Source organism: Daucus carota, chromosome 3 (assembly GCF_001625215.2).
Source record: "Daucus carota subsp. sativus chromosome 3, DH1 v3.0, whole genome shotgun sequence".
In the NCBI taxonomy this organism is placed as follows: Eukaryota; Viridiplantae; Streptophyta; class Magnoliopsida; order Apiales; family Apiaceae; genus Daucus; species Daucus carota.
The window spans coordinates 52,517,334-52,538,694 of record NC_030383.2 but is presented as its reverse complement, the minus strand read 5'-3'; the positions used below and the strand labels follow the sequence as shown (position 1 = coordinate 52,538,694).

At 33.0% G+C, this 21,361-nt stretch overlaps 1 protein-coding gene across 1 annotated transcript; it reads right to left on the bottom strand.

Moving 5' to 3' along the window:
- Positions 1 to 518: 518 nt before the first annotated feature.
- On the bottom strand, positions 519 to 17,797 carry LOC108210640 (protein RETICULATA-RELATED 1, chloroplastic). The gene is made up of 8 exons (XM_017382014.2): positions 17,569 to 17,797; positions 15,308 to 15,733; positions 15,121 to 15,219; positions 11,139 to 11,359; positions 10,891 to 10,960; positions 10,735 to 10,814; positions 1,312 to 1,376; positions 519 to 1,074 (listed from the first exon to the last, which is right to left on the bottom strand). The coding sequence occupies exons 1-8, from the start codon at positions 17,674 to 17,676 to the stop codon at positions 881 to 883; spliced, it is 1,263 nt and encodes a 420-aa protein (XP_017237503.1). The 5' UTR covers positions 17,677 to 17,797; the 3' UTR covers positions 519 to 880.
- Between the last annotated feature and the right edge of the window lie 3,564 nt (positions 17,798 to 21,361).

Below are 21,361 nucleotides of genomic sequence, written 5' to 3'. Positions count from 1 at the left end.
TTTAAGCCGACCTCTGACTTATTATATAAACATACATGTCTCAACATAAATGAAAAATGACTAAATTCCGGATTCAAATACCAGACAAACAAGTTCTAAATTATCTTAAACAATGGATTTTGACCTAAACGAGTACAAATTAATATGGATCAAATCTTATAAACGAGTATTCACAGACACCAGCTTAAACTGAAAAATATCTGAACAATTGTGTTATTTCAATCGAATGAAACGAGGTCCGAGGAGATAATGAAATTAAAAATTAAAAAATATATATATAAACAAAATAAAAATATTAGACAATAATGACTAGTAATGAGCGAGTCAAAATTTTTTATGATGAGAATTGTTGGGAACATGATGAAGTGAAAGAACATTTCTTCTAAAACATGTGGTTTGATTTTTTGTTCAAATAGTTTACGATTAAATAATTGAAGGAATGAGCACAATTGGATAGCCCAGTGGTGGGTTTATCCTCTCTTGTCCCGGGACACCCAGCCTGCATTGTCAAAAAATAATTGAAGGAATGAAAATTATAGAAATTCTCTCCGATCATCCCCAATTGAGAGTACAAATTTCATTTCATTCTCTATGAGTCCATTATATTTGAGAGTACAAATTTCATTTCATTCTCTATGAGTCCATTATATCCAAGTGAACGCAGCCAAAATTGCCAAAATTTAGGGGTGAATGCTTTCTCAATGCATATACACCTAACTAAACATGACATGGGTGTCCCTGTCACTCAAAGCAGGACAGGATGAAACCTTCTGATGAACTTCGCCAACATTCTCCCATCCCATATAAGGTCCTCCAAAGAATGAACAATGATTTCTGATATAAGAGCAACTTCAAAACTATAATTGATATGCTCTGCTAGCTACTGGACTCCGCTTAATCTGGCCCAATCTACAAACTGCATTCCACCATATATATTGTTGGCAAATCGTACACCAACTGTAAAAGCCAAGGCTACTGGTGGGAAGTTCTTTGCCAGAGGTGAAAATTCTACTACACTTTCCAGTCCATTTATTATTTGATAACGAGTATTGGAGGACACCGCGAGGAAAACACCTGATTAAAAAAAGTTAACAAGATAACTTGTAATTGCATGGGCATATGCAATGGCCAAAACTAATTAAGATATTTATATTTTATCTTAACTGCTGCAGAAAGTTGGAAAGTAAATGGGAAGTGTGCGACATGTACTCATTATTTTTATTATTACAAACAGTTACAAACTTTTTAGTTTTTAGGTAGTTGTGGATACGCACTAAAAAAATAATGGCTTTAGGCAGTTTGATAACTTACCCCAAAGCACTGCGCTTTTCACTAGAGGGGGCACAGGTATATCTTTCTCCGACGTCCTCATGCTTCTGTTATGTGGGGAGAGGAAAGGTAACACCAGTTGTGAAGGAAAATGAATTAAAAAATTGGACAAATTATATAATACAACATACATGATCTACAGTAGAGACCCAACAAACATCAGGAAAGTACCAAGTATACATGCAACTTTAATTAAAATGCAATAATAGGTGACTTTATCAGTGCTACGTATAAACTTATATTTAATCATAATGTAATATTTAAACAAAACTATATTGCAAAAGGTGTAACTTTATCTATAAAACAATTAAGAAGATTTATCTACTAAACTCCATGTGAAGGTACTCTTAGTCATATCTGTATAACAAATAAGCTATATTGATACATTGATACATAAATTAATAGTTAGAAAATGCAAAAAACAAAATTTGGAGATTTGTGTCTTTGTAAGTAGTTCTAAAATGTTATTTTAGAAATTTTGTGCTCATTCAATTTCTCTACTTTTTGTATTTGACCAATAGTTAGCAGTTTTTGGTAAACATTATTAATGTTATTAAATGGTTTTAGATGAGTCTTTTACTCGCTATTTGAATTAAGGAGAATCGTTAAGTTCTTAATTTTCTCTGTGTGCGACTATAATTTATTGTTTGTAAAGTCCTAATTTGGCTTTGGTCTATAATTGATATTTATTGGTTATCAACATTGTTGGTTTTATTGGGTGGAGGTATGAATCAAGAATTCGATATATCTTTTTGGTACCATTTATTGGTGGACTAGCCATAACTGGTGGCGAATATCTTTGACCATTATTGGTGGACATTATTCATGTCATATATTTGTAACTTTGACGGGCAATTTAGTGCCATTTTGATGGCTTTTTTATTGTTTCTTTTTTTATGTGATTTAACCTCGATACTCAGTGTTTTACTAATATGTATTACTATGTTTTTATTAATATTAATTTCCGGTAATTTCTTTAAATGATTAGATTAATTAGACAAAATCATATCAATGATTTCCCATCACAAAATTACGTGCCTAATTTTTTGTCCTTAATCAAGGATCTTTTTTCTTCAAAAAAGTTGTTTTATTAAATCAATTTTAGGTAGTTAAATGTCTAATCAAACGAATTTCTTTGAGTTCCTTTGATTAGACTATTCTTCTTTCTCTTTATGTGATAATTTTTTTGTATAATCTTACTAAATATAGTTTCAAACTAATTTAATTATAATTTTTCACATCGTAATTTCAACTAATTATGTTTTTATCTATTTTCCTATTTTCTTCACCGGACGAGATGATGGAATCTTCCCCAGAGGTGTTTTCTTTTCGGATATTAAAGTTTTATTATCTAAATTTCTCCGGTCATCAATGCATGTCTGACAGTTTGATGATAAACTTTCTTAAATGAAAAAAACTCCGGGATCCTGCTATTGTATGCTGATGCAATTCATTGACGTACAACATCCTTTTTGTCAAAAAAAAATCAATTAGATTAAACATATAATGTGTTTCAAAAAAAAATATTTCAAAAATGGGATCACAATTCGCAAAGAATATCTCAAACTGAATTTTAGAACGGTTATAGTAATAGTGATCTACACTTCCATATTATGTTTTATTAATTCACTGCCTAAGAACAGACTTAGCGATGTTATCACAATTCAAAATACCAGCATGTCACAATTAGTGATGCTGAACTTCTGGATACGTGATTATTAGACCATAACATATTGTTTTCTGTGAATTTAGAAGAGAAAACATAAGTGCTTATTATAAATCGAAATGGCTCTTCACCAGATGCAAGTTAACATCGAACAGTTCCACAGTTTCAGACTTCACGCTTGTCCATAGTTTATTAGCAGTATACTATCTTGTTTGATTAAAACAATATTTATTCAGAAAAATCTGGGAATGTGTACTTCAAATGCACACAATTGTGTGGCAAAAGAAATGTACACGCTTGGGCAATAATGATATATCATATAGATCTAGAAGGACCAGAGAATTCAACCTTTTTTTATATAACTCAGAGTTAATCGCAAAACGCACCTATTCATCTCTTAGTTTGACCCTACTAGAACCCGCTTCACTTCATCACTCATCTGAAAGAGGATACCTCTCACATCAGACCTCATCTTTAGGAGAAAAAGTGTGACCCTCTCACAGGACCTCATCACGTCAACCAATCTCACCTAATCATATATCTTATAACTTACCTAAAGGCATGTGCCCTCTCTTCATGGGCTCATATTATCAACAAAAGAAAAGGTACCTAGGACGGTGAGGTAGACCATGGCTTTGGGATCAGGCTGACCCATCTCATATCATGGCATCAGGATTGCGTCGCCTCATCTCATGACTTCGAGTATGTGTCGTCTCATCTCATGGCTTCGGGCTTGCGTCACCTCATCTCACAACTTCGAGCTCGCATTGCCAAATTAGAGAGTCCAACGCAATGCTAAAGGGGTTTTATTTCTATTATATAATATGGTTATAGAACATGGCACTCCAATGCAATGCTATACTTGGTTTTATATTTAGAACTCAGTACAGGTTTAGCTATAATTACCACATGGGAATGCAAGTGGAAAATTGGAGGGAAATGAATATAAAAACAAATATGATTTAGTCGCTTCATCTCAAGACTTCAGGCTTGCTTGCCTCCTCCCATGAATTTGGGCTCACTTCGCCTCATCCCATAGCTAGCAAGAAGCGCCTCTCACATGAGGCCTAATATCAGGGAGAAAAGCCCCCCTCCCGTCTAGGAGTCGCGTCGCATTAACTACCACCACCCTCATCAGGCATCATAGACCCAAGGTCTCTCTTCATAACAATGCATCAGCTGATCAAATCTATGGCATCTTATTGCAGTAAAGCATTAAGGCACATTGCCAGGCCACAAGGGTCGCATGCGTGGATTAGGATTTAGGGGTCGCTCACAAGGCCAGATCCTCAAGTTGTGAAGCCAAGCTCTCACCACTATCATCAGTGGATTCGGGGTCGCATGCGAGGCCAAGTCCTGAAGAATCCCTCATGAGGTCAGGCTCTCACTACAATCATTATTATACTTGGGGTCGCCTGTAAGCCTGTAAGGTCGAATCCTCAAGGATCGGTCATAGGGCCAGCCTCCAAATCTGTGTTAACCTCAACTGTTTAGGGATACATTAATTTTGAATTAATTGAATTAGGGTTTGTAAAAAAGGAAGGGGGAACTTGACAGGTGTCTCGAATAGTCTCGTATATCGGGTCCTATATGTCAAAATGCCTGCAAACCTATATTTTTATAAGATCAAGCCCACACAGTTTTGTTATTATTGGGATTATCCCAAGAGACTTTAGCAATAAGTTACGTCAAGTGCTGAATTAATTGATTTTATATGATATAATCTTCAAGGGATGATACCTTCCTTTTTTTTTTTTTGCTAAATTGATAGTTATAATGTCGATTACCTGAATTTGTTATATAATTATATATATATATATATATATATATATAGGGATAGGATCAAATAAAAACTTTTTTAAGTTACAAACTTACAAACTTTTTTTTATTCTCCCATCATGTTAATCCTTAGTTATATAAAGTATCCATGTTGAAAATTTTTCAAAAAACATCACAATTTTTAAAAATAACGCATAAATAAATCGCGTTTTCAACACATATATAACTGGGGTTCAACATCGGGTGTTGAACACTAATTATCATTGTGTTGAATATATCTAAAAAGATGTTTAAATTATACCTCTAGGGTTTGGGTAGGGTCTAGAAACATAAATATCAGTTATATAACATGTTTACCTTAGTTCTTACATTTATAAATTGGTTTATGTACTTCTCCGTCACTATTTTAATCGATGTTCAACAAAATATGTTAAAAAAATGTTGAACTCAAGTTATATATGTGTTGAACAAAAAAAGTTTGTAAGTTTGTAAGTTTGTACCAGAACCCTCCCCTATATATATATATATATATATATATATATATATATATATATATATATATATATATATATATATATATATATCTTGTTGTGTGGCATTGCAAGTGTTATTAGGATACTTTTAAGCGTATTATTTTTGTACGCAAGTAAGATTTTCGTTACGCGATTAAGTGATAATTGAGATTGTTATGTGGCTTTGTGGCATAATTAGATTCTATATTGCGTATAGTAGCCGTATGCGAGAAATTTCGCTACGCGATTAAATATATTGCTCGACTTGGTATAATTTGAATAGTTGCGACTACGCGATTATATTATAATAGAGATGATCGTAATTAGTTGTAATTCGTTATAGGTGTGATTATGTGATGAAATATATGTATTTAGTTGTGGTGAAAAGTCGATTCGTTGTGTTTTATAAGTATATGTAATGAACTAATGATTTCATATCGATAGTTATATAATAATAGAGATTCTAGTATACGTATCTCAAGACTAGGTGTGTATAGTATAACATAGACTTAAAGTATAAAATAGTGATGAGATTAATATAATGTCTAGGTTCCGAAGCGAAGGGGAAGACTCGTGTCGTCAAGATTGAATAATCTTAGAATCTTGAGAAGGCAAGTTACTGAATCCTTATCTCTAAATTGTTGTAAGTATGTGTGTACCATGACACGTAAATTATTATAATTGTTTAGTTTCAATAACCACCATGCCTATTGTATTCGCAAATACCTTAATAATAACTCTCGATCATATTAGTACCTTTCCTTTGAAATATTCCCTTACACTTCCAAATGTTAGATTCTCTATTAAAACTCCCAATAATATCATGACACATACATTTTCATAAATACCGAATATCACCTTGATAGAATTGACTTTCTCTTGACTTTGGAACTTACCCCTTAAGTCTAATATGCGTTTGACACATCAATAGTGATTTTGAACCCCTTTGACTTATTTCAAAATGAATTGTAAAATGTTTTCTTAACTTAGTGGTTTAGACTAGACACAAGTCCGTTCCACACTTTTTAGGCTAACATATAGCCTAGGGATCCCATTATATTTGAGAACCCAGTGCGGTTCGGGATTACTTCGCGGCTGATCACCGGCTGTAATCCGTAGCGTCCTAAAATGAATTTCGATGATTATATGATTATAACATGTTGCCATGATTCTTATCCCATGATTATCTATATGATTTTGCCATATTTATTTCATCATGTCATCAGGATCTTTAATGTTGCTTTTATCATTTAATCCTGATTTTGATACGAATACCCTTGATATTGAATATTGCCATGTATAGTAGGACTGTGAGTACTTGTTGAGCGTCTTTGCTCATTTTCTCGTATTTAACCCCTTTTTACATCTAGCAACCATGGTACGTACGAAGCAAACCGCCGTAAGTCGACTACCGGATACGCCGAGAACTGTTTGAGGTCGAAGGTAGATGATATATGATTTAGGTGGCATCTGTTAGTATATTTTGTATTAGTTAGATGGGCTGTTCCAAACTTTAAACTTGTAAGATCTTTGGGATCTGTATTTCACTTTTGGATGGATTTGTATTCGACTTACCGTTGTCTTTTGGGATTTATAATTATGTAATCTTAATTATGTAATTTAAGATTACATAATTATAAATCCCAAAAGGCAATAATAAGTCGATTACAAGTCCATCCAAAAGTGAAATACAGATCCCAAAGATCTTACAAGTTTAAAGTTTGGAACAACCCATCTAACTAATACAAAATATACTAACAGATGCCGCCTAAATCATATGTAAGCTACCTTGGACTTCAAACAATTCTCGGCGTATCCGGTAGTCGACTTACGGACGGTTTGCTTCATACGTACCATGGTTGCTAGCTATAAAAGGGGTTAAATACAAGAAAATGAGCAAAAACGCTCAGCAAGTACTAACAGTCCTATAATACAAGGCAATATAACAATATAAAGGATATCCGCATCAAAGTCAGAGATATGTGATAAAAACAACATTAAGGATCATGATGACACAATGAATAGACATGGCAAATCATATAGATAATCATGGTATAAGAATCATGGCATCATGGCAAAATGGCAACATGTTATAATCATATAATCATCAAAATTCATTTTAAGACCCTACGGATTACAGCCAGTGATCAGCCGCGAAGTAATCGCGAACCGCACTGGGTTCTTAAATATAATGGGATCCCTAGGCTATATGTGAGCCTAAAAGTGTGGAAAGGACTTGCGTCTAGTCCAATCCACTAAGTTAAGAAAACATTTTATAATTCATTTTGATTTATAACATGGATGTCGGGGAATGTTTTGTGGTATCATTTATTGAAATAAAACAAAGGGGTTCAAAATCCCTATTGATGTGTCAAACGCATATTAGACTTAAGGGGTAAGTTCCAAAGTCAAAAGAAAGTCAATTCTAACAAGGTGATATTCGGTATTTATGAAAATGAATGTGTCATGATATTATTGGAAGTTTTAATAGGGAATCTAACATTTGGAAGTCTAAAGTGTAAGGGAATATTTTAAAGGAAAGGTACTAATATGATTGGGAGTTATTATTAAGGTATTTGCGAATACAATAGGCATGGTGGTTATTACAACTAAACAATTATAATAATTCACGTGGCATGGTACACATAACTTGCAACAATTTAGAGATAAGGATGTAGTAACTTGCCTTCCTAAGATTCTAAGATTATTCGATCTTGACGGCACGAGTCTTCCCCTTCGCTTCGGAACCTACACATTATATTAATCTCGTCACTAATTTGTATTTTAAGTCTATTTTTTACTATACGCGCCTAGTCTCGAGATACGTATACTTTTATCTCTATCATTATATAACTATCGCTATGAAATCATTACATATACTTAATTATAGGTACACATGATCAATTGTACACATGAAGGTCAATTCACATAATCCTATGGTCACATAATCACATAGTCACATAATGATATGACATGAGTTACTAGCTATTTATATATATATATACCATATACTTAAAATTCTAAACACATAAGCAAGTAACACATAAAGCTATTACTAAGGCTCTAACCTCCCTAATCTGACCTTATCTTAACCTAAGGGTGATTGCAAAAACTCAGACCCTATACCCCTCATACTAATACAAGAGTTGCAATACAACTTTCTAATGGGCTCTCTAAGGGTGCTCTCGGGTACATGGTGAAAATAAGGTACTTTCACCTAGGGCCGTCACTCTAAACCACTCCTAAAAGGTTGTTAATACTCTAAACTCACTTCTAAAGTTGACACAACACAAAGGCCTTGCACTAATAGGCTTATAAGGTTCAAAGGACACAGTGAGGTCTCCTGCCATAACCCCTCTGCACTACCCGTGTCCAAACTGGAATATCTTGAGTTGTACTTGGTGCATTCTAACAAAACCAATTCCCATGGATTTCCAATTCTTAGAGCTAACTCCCAGACTTGGTCTCATGCCAATGCCCCACCTGGGCCTCCCTAGGCCTCTGTTCAAAGTTAACACTGCTAAATGTTACCCTGCATCCCAACTGTTCTGTTTTTACTAGTTTTAAACTCAGTTTTCTCACTAGATTTTTAGTTCTAATGGCTTGTTAGGCTTCCTAAGGGTTCATTAGTCTCAGTTAAGCCAAGGCCCCATGAAGGCCTCACTCATGACAAGGTGATAACCACACAAAAACTAAGACTACTCAAATCTGCCCTGTTCTGGGGTACCTACTGTTTTGGGTGTGTACACCTAACAAAGCGCAAGGGTTTTGATGATTTAAGGCTATTGGACTCAAGTTTAACCCAATTCCCAACTCCTGTAAACTCAGGCCAAGCATGCCTAGCCAAATCATTACCAGACCTCCTATCATCTAGTGCAAAAATTCTGCTAATGTGCTCGTGTGTGCCTCCTTCCACCTTAACACCCATCTTAACGCCAAGAATCAACAACCGAGCCAACAACCTATTCTATAACCTATATACATTTACTGTCTAGCATTGTACAAGAGTTTACAACATCAATCAAGCCTTAAAAATCAGAATGCCGAAGCAAAAACACAGCAGAGAGCAGAGCAGTTTGCAACTAGGCGATTTTAAGCATTTTTTTCCAACCAAAACACATGGCATCAATGAGATATCTATAAGTTCTATTACACATAATACTAGCATTTCAGAGCAAGAAACATGGCATGCATTGTTTAAAATCTCATGTAAAAGACACCAAAATCAGCATACACCACATACTTTAACAAATCGTGAGAAAACCACAAGCATCATTAAGGTTTCTCACCAAAAATCATCAAAATGATGAACCCCATCGGCTCCTTAGGAGTCATTGCCGAGGGCTTGAGAATCAAGAACATGGCTTGACAAATAGAAGTGAATCACTTCTTCAAGTCCATTTCTTGCTCAAATTCTATGAGCCACAATGATTCCAACTCTAGATTCATAAGAATCAAAGTTGAAACTTTGGCTTGAGTGACATGCAAATACTAAAACTAACCTCAAATGGAAGCTTGACACTAGATGATGCTACTTCCTTCTTGGGTGGGTTGAAGAATGTGTGTAGAAATGGAGTTGTAGAAGAACAATTTTAAGGGTTTTGGGAGGGGGTTATACTCGGCTGATGAAGAAGAAGAGAGGAGAGTGAGAGAGAGTTTTAGTGGGTTTGATTTAGTGAGGTGTAGAAAATGATGTTGCCTTGAGTTTTGTTGTTTTGACTTGACTAATTTTGGTGAGTGGAGTGTAGTAGTTACTAGATTAGCCTTCTAGTAAACTTGGAGTGAAATGCATGCAAGGACAAAGATGTAACTAGGGAGTTAGTGGGGTGGTTCATTACGGTCTTACCCTTGGACTCCATACAAGTAGAAATGCATGCAAGGACAATCTTGTAATTCGATAACTATTAAAAGTATGATTAAAAAGAATTAGTTTTAGTAATTAAAGTATAAATCCATAAATCATGAAATTAATACCATAAATACTATGAGATTTTATAAGTTTTATAAAATCATTTTCGAAAATTTTGGACAAAGAAATATTTTTAAAAGAATTTTAAGAACAACACTCTGGTATATAATCTATATAAAAGAAATTCACACACATTAAATCACATAATAAAACACAACGAATCGACTTTTCACACCTTCCATATTTGAAAGATATTAAGAGATATTTTCTTGATTTGTTGATTATTTCCTCATTTCAGGGAGAGGATATATAACTTGTTGGGCAAGTAATTCTTAATCTAAATTAATATTAGAAATTAAGAGATTCAAAGAAATAACAGATGCACCAATAATATAGCATAAAAGTGGGAGGCGCATGAAACAAAAATAAAAAACAGAGACTTGGTGCACAATATCCGCTTCTCTTTGCTATAAGGTTCTGGCCAACAATTATAATTAAATGTGTGTGGGTGGGGGGTGGGGGGAGGGGGAAGAGGGTACCGCTTCGCATTCATGATCATATTTGCGATGCCTTGCCCAATAAGACCACAACCAAATCCAACTGAGCCATACAAGATACCCTGGAACAACAATGAATAAACAAATGTCGAATAGTAGAACACGCATCACTTGTGTATTCTTAATAGTAACTAGTACCTTGTAAAAATATGTAGCTATTCTCTGCTGCAATGAAAAATTTGATCCTGGCCTCTGAGCTTCAAAAACACTGCACCATCAGAACATGAAAAAACTAATCATTAGTTAATAGCTTGTTTGTGAAGTAGAAAGGGCCAAAGAGGAAAAAAAAAATATCCAGTGCTTTTGAATTGTCTAAATTTCTCGCAATTAAAAATGAAAGGATTATCGAACTTCATGAAACATCTAATAAAACAATATAAAATGACCTGCTGGGAAGTGCTCCAACAACGTGTTGCATCCGTCCCAAGAAGCCACCCGAAACAGCTCGTTTTCCGATCCGAGCATATGGTGCTAGCATCCCTACCAAAGCAATGTCAACAACTATACCAACTAAAAGATCTGCAGAGTACAGCTCAAACTCTGACCAGAAATCCTTTCCTCTCTTCTGAACTTCAGCAAATGTTGCACAACAGGAATCAATGACCACCTGCATTATATTCATCCAATACTGAAAAATTCTTGACATAGTCTAAAGGCAGATGAATATGAAAACAAGATAAGAGAGTAATAATTCAGAATTTCTGCCAAATAATTAGACCCACTATTTTCATCAACTAAAAGAGATACTGCTGTCCATAAAACCTACAAAAAAAAACAATCTATCTAGTCCTAATGCTAGTGTGTTAACCATAAAAATGATGCCACTCGTATTTCTTAACTAAATAAAATTTCATGCTTCGAATACTCCAAAGTTATTACTAATAAAACATTTTATTTAAAACATATAACTCAGTTTTGGTCAGGAAATCGTAGCCAATACATACATAATACAAATCATTAAAAGTATTGCCAATATACAAAATCAGATACTGATAAATTGATACAAAACTTGTGAAGCATGTTAATCTGAAGGTTTTGGATGCTGACTACAGTAGGGTTTTTAGACATACATTCAGCGTGTTTCAGGGTAGAAAATATGGCGTTGCAATATTGTACCAGACATGCCAGAATTGATTCAAAAACATGGACAAAAAATTAATACCTAGTCTACGTACGAGTCTGGTACGGTTGAGAGCTAGGGTTTATACATATATGTCTATTTCTTATACATCTAGTCTGGATAATCTTTTCTAAACCTGGACAAACTCCTCCTTTTACTCTTCAACAATGAATACTCCAACTGATTCTAAACGTATATAATACTGTTTGTTTTAAAATATATATCAAACCATTCTTATCTGAACTCTATCCACATATCTTTGATGTAGATTTCAGAATATATGAAATTAGGTTTTACCTTCACCACTTCCATTACACATTTGATTTTTTTTTTAACAGTGTATATTTATGTGATTCAAATATTATATCTCGACTTATATATGCATGGCTCATCATAATTTTCAAACTCTTATAACAGACTGACTTATTCTAATACATTATTCACACATCAGTTATATATTTAAAATTTAACTTTTATGATTAGTTTCAAAAGTTACTATCCTTTGATGCATCTGATAAACTCCTAAAATGTATATTAGTTACATTTATCACTTTGTGAGAAACCAACCTCACTTGCAAAACCTATATTTTCGCTATATTTTGTGCATCACCGTCTATCTTTCTTAACTCTCTGAGGGTAGTTTCGTCCAAAGACTAATTTAACACTTAACCCATCCTAACTTCATCTTCTTCCCCAAACCCTCTATACATAATTCAACATTGCTGTAAATTTAATCAACCTAAAATTTCAAAACACACACACACACGCACGCACACACACTATATATATGTTTATTACTAAATTGAGTTCATTTACTGCTTTAAATACACACCCTTATGGTTCATTAATGAACACTTCTCAGTTAGATGATTTACTGATTTTGGACCCTCAAAACCAAAAATTATTTTAGCTACTAGTAAACTTTTTTCCACCATAAACCTTATTTGTCTAGTACCAATATCCATGAAAAATAACAAAAAAAAATTTTGAAACAGGTGGCTTAAATTTAGAGACGAGGAGCCAAAAATGATGCGAGTTTAGTTATGATTATCACATATTAAAACAAGTAATTGTCTATTCAAATGCATATACAGAGAGAATAAGAGTTATACATTGGTTTTGTATGTGTAGTAATATATACAGATTGAAAGGGGAAGAACAACAAGAATAGACTACTGATATGCTTTTCTGAATATACTTACTTGTCCATATAAATTCATTCAGCTATTTACAAATGGAATCAACTGAAATAGATGACGTTACATAAAGAGTATTAAAAAGTAAGATTCAATATCGCAAGTAGAGATTTTTAAGAAACAGTAAAGCAAGTAGGGTCTCTCGGGAAATACTTATTCTACTATATATACACATACATATTTTCGAAAGCAACTAATCAAGTACAAAAAAGTGAAAAACAATTAACTCTTTCTACATCTCTCACTTTGATCTAAAATGCTCTATCGAGTTTTTGTAAGAACTCACAAATTTTTAGATTAGATAGAAGAGTATTTTATCGAATTGTATTCACACAAGTCTTGTACTTGTATTTGAAATTTTGAATCGTTCACTTGTTCAATTGTAAAGGGCTTCAACCAGTTTGTTGGCCGTAGTTTGATACTTTTATTACACGGAAGCATTAAGAAGTTGTGTGCTAAAGCTCACAGTGGTGCCAAAGGGGTTGTTTCAGATTGTAGTCGAAGTTTTAAGATGTACTTACTAAAAGAGATTCTAATTAGAGAATCTCTATACCTTTGATCAAGGCCACGTAGAATACGAGCCGAATCAAGTGAAAATTTTGTGTGTTCTTGCATTCATATCATATTTATATTGGTGCACATCATCAGTGGCAGAACTAGAAAATGAGTTAAGGAGCGGCGATATTTATTTATTATACTAATTTTAGAAATAATATAATTAATAATTTATATTATTATATTAATTTTAAAAATAATATTTATATTAATTTATATTATCACCTTCTTACATTTAAAACAGCCATGTGTAGAGTAATATATCATCTAATGTTTAAGAATGTTATATTTTAAAATTAATTGTTCTATTTAGAGTTATTATTAGTCAATTATCATAAGTGATTGTTATTTAATTTACATTTATAACTGAAAGTAGCTATAAAATATTTTTGTCCAACTTCCTGTTGATACTTAAACACATTCACCAATCCATTTTGTCCTTGACGAGATTTGAATCCCTGGACTTCCGGTAAGCAGAGTAATAATGATTTCAAATAAAACTAACTTTAAAGTGCCAATAAATTTACAAGATATATCTTGTATCATACATATATAATAATTGTGCAAATAATTATGATAATACAAAATCAAATTCGTAAGAAACTAAAAAAACAGCCCAGATAAAAGTTGCACCAAACCAATTTATTGTGTGTTTTTAAAGCTCAAACAGCCCACTAAACATTTTCTTTTATGTGTGTACGTAGCATGTATCATTGTCTCTGTATATGTTCTTCTAAGTTAATCATCGGATCAAATTTAAGAACAGATTAATCTGTTAAAGCTTGAAATCAATATATACTCGTGATTGTAGGGCATGAAAAGAAAGGAGGGGCAAATACACACGAAAATAAGAAAACTTTCAGAGTTCACCCCTTTACACCGGAACTCCGGCAGCGGCAAGAAGGGCAGATGCTCACCCTGCCCCCATGGTGGTTCTGCCTCTGGTCCCTTTTACAATAACTGTCCCTTGTGAGACGATCGTACCTTTAGGACAACTTTTTATGTTGCATTACAGCGTGCAATTACTGGCACACTATCAAACTTACAAAGCAAACCCGGGTAAGGATGTGCAATGTCATTCACCTATGTTTTCACATTGCCGGGGTATATATCATTTAGGTTTGGTGGGTGCCAAATTTCGGACAAAACAAAATGATATACTTAAAATACATTTATGGGCAGGGCTCAAGGGTTACATTGCAGGTGAATCAGGAAAGGAAACATTTATAGGCAGGGCTCGAGGGTTACATTGCATTGGGTCTTAAGTTCAAAATTCTGTAATCGATAGTGATTGACCATTGACACAAGTAAAAGTCTGCATCTGATGCAGTATTATATTTTTTTTTCTGTGAGTGCCAATGTACAAAAGCCTTCTTGAGTCATCTTTAGACATATCTTAGACATAAATATATCATCTATCAAAGTCGTTTACTAGAATAGCAAAAGTAACTGAAACCAATATAACTTTCCAAATTGATTAACAGAACAAGTACAAACCTCAGTTCCAACTTTAAACAAAAAAGATGGATCAGCAAGCATTCTATTTCTTAGCATCGTGCAGTATTTCATTAAGAAACCTAAAGGCCAAGCAGAACCCTGCAATGCAAAATATACGACCATGTTAAAGATTATCTAAAGACGGCAAAAATCCAAGTTAAAATGCAATTAGTAAATTACATTTTACCTGCAAATCCAAATATCGAGTAAGTATTAGTCTGCGTAGTCCTGTGATCTTTGCTGCCTCTAACATATCCATAGGAAGGGTAGCCCCTCGCGTTTCTGCCTCCTTCATTACTTCCTCAAACTTCATTATTGGTCCAAATTCATTTTTGTCTTCATCATCATGTTCAGCACCACCATCCTCACTACCTCCATCATCATTTCCTCCACCACCTCCTGTTGGAAACCCCCCTGTATACCCATCTCCCCCACTCCCGTCGCTGGTTTTTGGTACGAAATCATCATCCAAATTATCAGTCATGTTTGTTCCAGACTTAGAATCATAACATATTACTTCATTGATTCTCTGATTGCTAACCGACTGATAGAAAGGACCATATCTCGATGAATCTTCCTTAGCAGAAACAGGATTTCGCAAACATATTAATACCTATCAATATGTCCAAATATGTTTGACATTAAGACAGTTGCAAGAAAATATATAGAACAAATGACACTTTGATACTGAAATAAATGGTCTGATTGAAATCAATAATTGGATAATGAAGCAGAAAAAATAGAACTGGAGCTTTAGAATGCTTCAGAACCAGCAGAACTATCACGAAGTGTATAGATATCAGCTGTACAGAAACAACGGGATCCCTAATGTAATAAACAAGTCAAATGTACAACAATGACCTCTGTTAAATTAAATGTGCTTACAACTCACAACGTTCCTACTTTTTCAAGCACATAGGGGTGGAGCCATGCTGTACCCAGGGCTAACCATTGTTCACCCCAAACTTTAGATAGCAAGCCTATATGTTGAGTACTTGCACAGAACATAATTGTCCTACGGTTGAGTATGTTTCATTCCAATTCAAACCTTATTAGTAACAATTTGTTCTACATTTTAACATATTTGTGAACAAATATAAATTTAGTTTTCAGATATCTTTAAATTACCTGTATCCTGAATGGAGGTTTGGATCTAATTCTGTTAATATTTAATATTATGCACAAGAGGTGATGAAGAAACAATCTTCCAGTAAACAATAAGACTGTACATAAAAATATAAAAGAACAAAACTAGGAAACTGGAAAATGATAAGTGAACTAGATTGTGAATAGACAAACTAAAATATGAAAATATAAATAGAGGCATACAGAAGGTATATGTCAATAAGCACTTCAAACCATGAACACAAGATTTTGTAACCAATGACCAATATGCATGTTTCAATGGAAAACACCAAGGCATCAAACGGATCCGACACCAATACCAAAATAGGACATAATGGTAAAGATAGTATATCGAGAGTCCAATTAGCAATAATATTGAGCACATGGACACCAAAGAGATCGATGTGATGTCAATACAGCATCAAACAACCACTACGGAACCAAGAAATTACCGAAACGACAAACAACAAGCTTAAGAAAGAGCAAACAGACAGACAAGGGGGATATGAAAGCCATAACAGGTACAAAAGGCTTAGAAAGTACACACAAGGCTTAGACTTACAAAAAGGCCTAGAATCCACAATGGGGCTTAGAACTGGAAGTCACCAAGGAGTTTAGAACCCACAAAGGTAAATTTAGAACATTTCCCAGCCAAGAAACACTTGGAAAACATTTCGCATGTAGAAGTAGGTTCTTTAGTATATGTTTTAATTAGAAATAAGTTACTTGTAAACTAAACAGTGGAAAACCTTGGAAATTATAGGAACATTTCAGACCACTATCAGTAAGAAAAGCATGGACGCAAAGCAATCGTGAATTGTGAAATGAATAGGTAAAAACAAATTAAAGAAAACAAACAAGATTGCATAACCTTGTTTCAGATGAATTAGTAGGTTTCAGAATTATGAAGAGCAGATAATACAAAACACGAAAAACACGAACGCTTTCAATTACTGAAGCCTAGACTATCGAGATTCCATCTGAAGGATGGATGCAGTAAACACTCGAAGAATCAATATTACATCGTGTAGTCATCCTATTCGATATAAAAATACAAGATAATGAGTTTGATTCTGAAGAACATACTATGAGTTTCTACTAACAGCCAGAGTAGAATTGAGAATTAAGAAGAATTTACAAAATATTTATGACTTGCAATCAATCGACAATTTCGAAAATTTCACACCTCTAACACTAGTCTAATAGAATCCTAAGCTGCACAACAAAAGCACAATCAGTATATTCAATTGCATATTGATACAATTTAGGAGTTTTGATCGGCCGGAAAAACGAAAATATTTTGAATGCAAAAACAAAACACACCTTGTGATGATTGTAATCAACATTTCCCAAGTCTCTCGAAGAATAAAAAGCTTTTGAATCGCCAAAAGGAATATTGCCCCTCAGAACTCTGCTACCACAAAATGCCATGTCAGTGTGTACTGTAGACTGTATATGTTTCGTATATAATTTAGTCGGCTAGAGGACTGGCTCAAGACGGCAGATAGCTTCAAAGAATTTTGTATGAAGAGTCGGCTAATAACGCCAAACTACAAATTAAATCAATTTTGGGGGCTTTTGTAAAATTATTTTTTTATCTGATGAAAAATACAAAAAATTCTGTTTTTTTAAATAAATTTTTATGTTTGATATGAAACACCACTTCAACTTTTATATCCAAAAAATTATTAAAAAAAAATAAGGACTTATTTTCATAGTGAGGATGATGTCAAACAGACACTTTGTATCTGGGAACATACCTAAAATATTATAAAAGGGCCGTATATCCCGTTTTCACATATAATGTTCATTTTTTTTTGAAATATCATTTATCAACACAGGATAATTCAGTATTTTGACTTTTAGAAAAAAAATGTTATATCGTGTTATAATTAGATCTGAAAAATCTATAAAATATAACACGGTATGGTGTTTTAGTGTGGAACGCTACATGAAATAGTGTGTAGGGTTTCAGAATGCTATACGGTATGGCGTCAAGAAGTGAAAGATTGATAAACAATGCATGATCCGGCGTTGGATGTCTAGGTATAGGGATGGACATTAATCCCGACCCGTCGGCGAACGGGGACGACTTTGAAAGAAATCGGGGATTAGGTCGGGTATGGTTTTTCACATTCCTCCGACCCGATCCCCGACCCGATTTTCCCCGATTGTCGGCCCGATCCCTAACCCGATTATTATATTATATATATATTATAATTATTTGTTAATATGTTTATATACTTCTTTCCGTGTAACTTCATTCATGGATTTTCACATCACCTGTTTATTGATTTGGGAAAAAATTATCTTGGTTGAAGTTGATCTTGGATCACCATATTTTAACATGACAATTATTAAACCACCTTCACCAGAGAATCTTATTAAAATTTACTTGCCATTAAAAAATTTTATTACTTGAATATGTCAGTATGTGTTTTAATTAAATGTAAACCATGTCACCATTATAATAATTTATTTTCATCTTTTATGTTTATTAGTTTATTGATTATTGATTTATTCAAAAACAAAATAAAAGGTTAGAATTAAGTTTTATATTGAAATTAAAATAAATACTCCAATTACTTGTTTTAAATAAATATTGCAAAGTTACATGTGTTTCACTTTAAATACATATTATATTTGATATAATTAAATTTATTGAAATAAATTTTAATATTTAATTCTAATAATATAAGTCTTAAAATTAAAAAGGTTATAATTAAACATTGAAGATCTGTTTAAATTAAAATAATTAGATATTAATCAGGCATATTAAAAAATAATCCTAATTATGAATGTAAGTATTTAAATAGAAATTTCAGTTTATATTAAAAAAATCTCCGAATCACCGCGGGTATCCCCGAATCCCGATCGAACCAGGGATGGGGATCGAAAAATAATCCCCGATGAGGATCGGGCCGGAGATGGAGAATGGGCTTGAATTCGGGGATCGGAGGCGGATGTAGCAATCCCCGACCTAAATTGACCCATTGCTCATCCCTATTTCGTACCGGAATTGACCCGATGCCCATCCCTAATTTGGACCATTTTCTCCGTTAATGGTATTTGTAGTTTAATCACCCAAAAAAAAAAATGAGTTTACTGTCCAAAAATCATTATGTTTTCGTTAGTTTGCTCATCAATCATAGTTGTTTTTTGTTAAAACGTTTAACCAACAAATTTTATAAAATCATGAAAGAAATCGACCATTATACCAAAATGATTACTAACAACTGATGTGACAAACTAAACTGGTCCACGTGACACAAACGAGTAATTTTTGTCAAAATAACCATAAAAGAATAAGATATTGACAAAAAAATATTTATTTATTTTTTTAACTGAGTAAGAGCGTTGGACATAATTCTATTATATATATATACATGACCCTATATATATATATATATATATATATACACATATATATAATGAATCATAAGAATGATAAAAATAATTTAAGAATGATAAAAAAATATTTAATGAAACTATCTTTTATGTTCGCTTATTATAATTTAGTATAGAGTACCAGCTTAGGTCACTTTTTCAAAAAAAAGTGTCCATTATTAAATATTTGCAAGAATGTTAAATAAGAATATTATATAATTCTTAACTTAGTTTAGGAGAAAATAGTAAGTAAATATGGAAAACCAACATGATTCACTAAATATACCCTTACTCCATTATTATCATTTTTTGGATTTTTATCAAAAGTATCTAAATATAATAAATTTTTCTCAAAAATACGGTCAAATCCTTGTATAAAATCTCAATTGCAATGGCAACCTCATCCCGAAAACAATGGAAAACCTCACATGCAATTTTAACCATATTTTTGAAAAAAAATTACAACATAAATATTTTTGAAAATTTCCTAATTACAACGGATTCGATTGCACGAACAAGTAGGGCTGTTGAAAAAGTCCGAAAATTCCGCATTCGTATCCAAGATAAAGCAAATATTATCTGTATCCGAGACAAAGCAGAAATTATCTGCATTCAAATCCGACAATTCCGGATACACATACGGATATAGGCGTATTAGTATCCGATAATATCCGAATCCGAAATTATATATATATATGATATTTAAATATTATATATATTTATATATACTATTATTTGATAACTTTATAGTTTGGTTATTATAGTGTGTATATTTGTATATGTACTCATAAAATAATATATCTATAAAATTTTATATAATTATAAAATATTATAGACATATATCATAATATCATTCGAGTTTAATATTTTTAAGATAAAAAATTTATATTGAAAGATAAATAAAAAATTACTTTTTAAATAAATATAAACCGTTTTTAATGACTTTAATTCATAACTCAATTTTATTTTATTTTTATTCTTTTTAACAGTAATATATATATATATATATATATATATGTATGTATGTATGTATATATATATATATATATATATATAATCTGATTAAAAATCGGATTCGGATCCGAATATTATACTGATCCATATAGTATTCATATAGTATTCGGATCCCAATTCGAATATTATCTTTTAAAAAATTTCGGATCCGGATTCAAATACATGCAGATCCATTTGACACCCCTAACCCTCCAGACAATGGTTTACGATGCTCCGGACGTAATAACTCAAACTATCATTCTTTAACCCGCTGGATATCTCCGATTTCCAATGTAGTCTATACACTCTATGCTGCATCTGCTGCTGCAGTAATACTACTATAGCCTATAGGAGTATATGGGAACATTTGAACAAACTTAAAAAAGACTTCTCGTTTAAAATAAAAAAGTAGATTAGAAGTGAGAAGTAAATAATTTAATAAAATGTTTTTTTTTTAAAAAAGGTGGTCTGAGAAGTTAGCATTCTCAACTTCTTAAAAAAAATCCAGAAACCCACAAGCAGCTGGTAAACAAACAGGGGCTATATCTGCCCGCCTCAAAACTCTAGTCAAGCTTAATATCGAATTCCTACATTTGTTATTCTAAAACCATTATCATCTGCTATCATCCTAGGCAACAAAAACACGCAATGTTATTGGTATCAAATTCTGATATTCAGAACCATGACAACCCCACAACACAAACAAGCAATTTTTACCAAGTTCCACATTCAGAAA

What these genes read in the sequence shown, in the direction of transcription:
- LOC108210640 (XM_017382014.2), bottom strand. Translation starts at nt 17,676, where the DNA reads ATGGCATTTTGTGGTAGCAGAGTTCTGAGGGGCAATATTCCTTTTGGC. An exon ending in GTTGGAGCACTTCCCAGCAG is followed by an intron (nt 10,961 to 11,138) that starts GTCATTTTATAT and finishes CTGATGGTGCAG; the next exon opens with TGTTTTTGAAGCTCAGAGGC. An exon ending in ATGATCATGAATGCGAAGCG is followed by an intron (nt 1,377 to 10,734) that starts GTACCCTCTTCC and finishes CCCACATAACAG; the next exon opens with AAGCATGAGGACGTCGGAGA.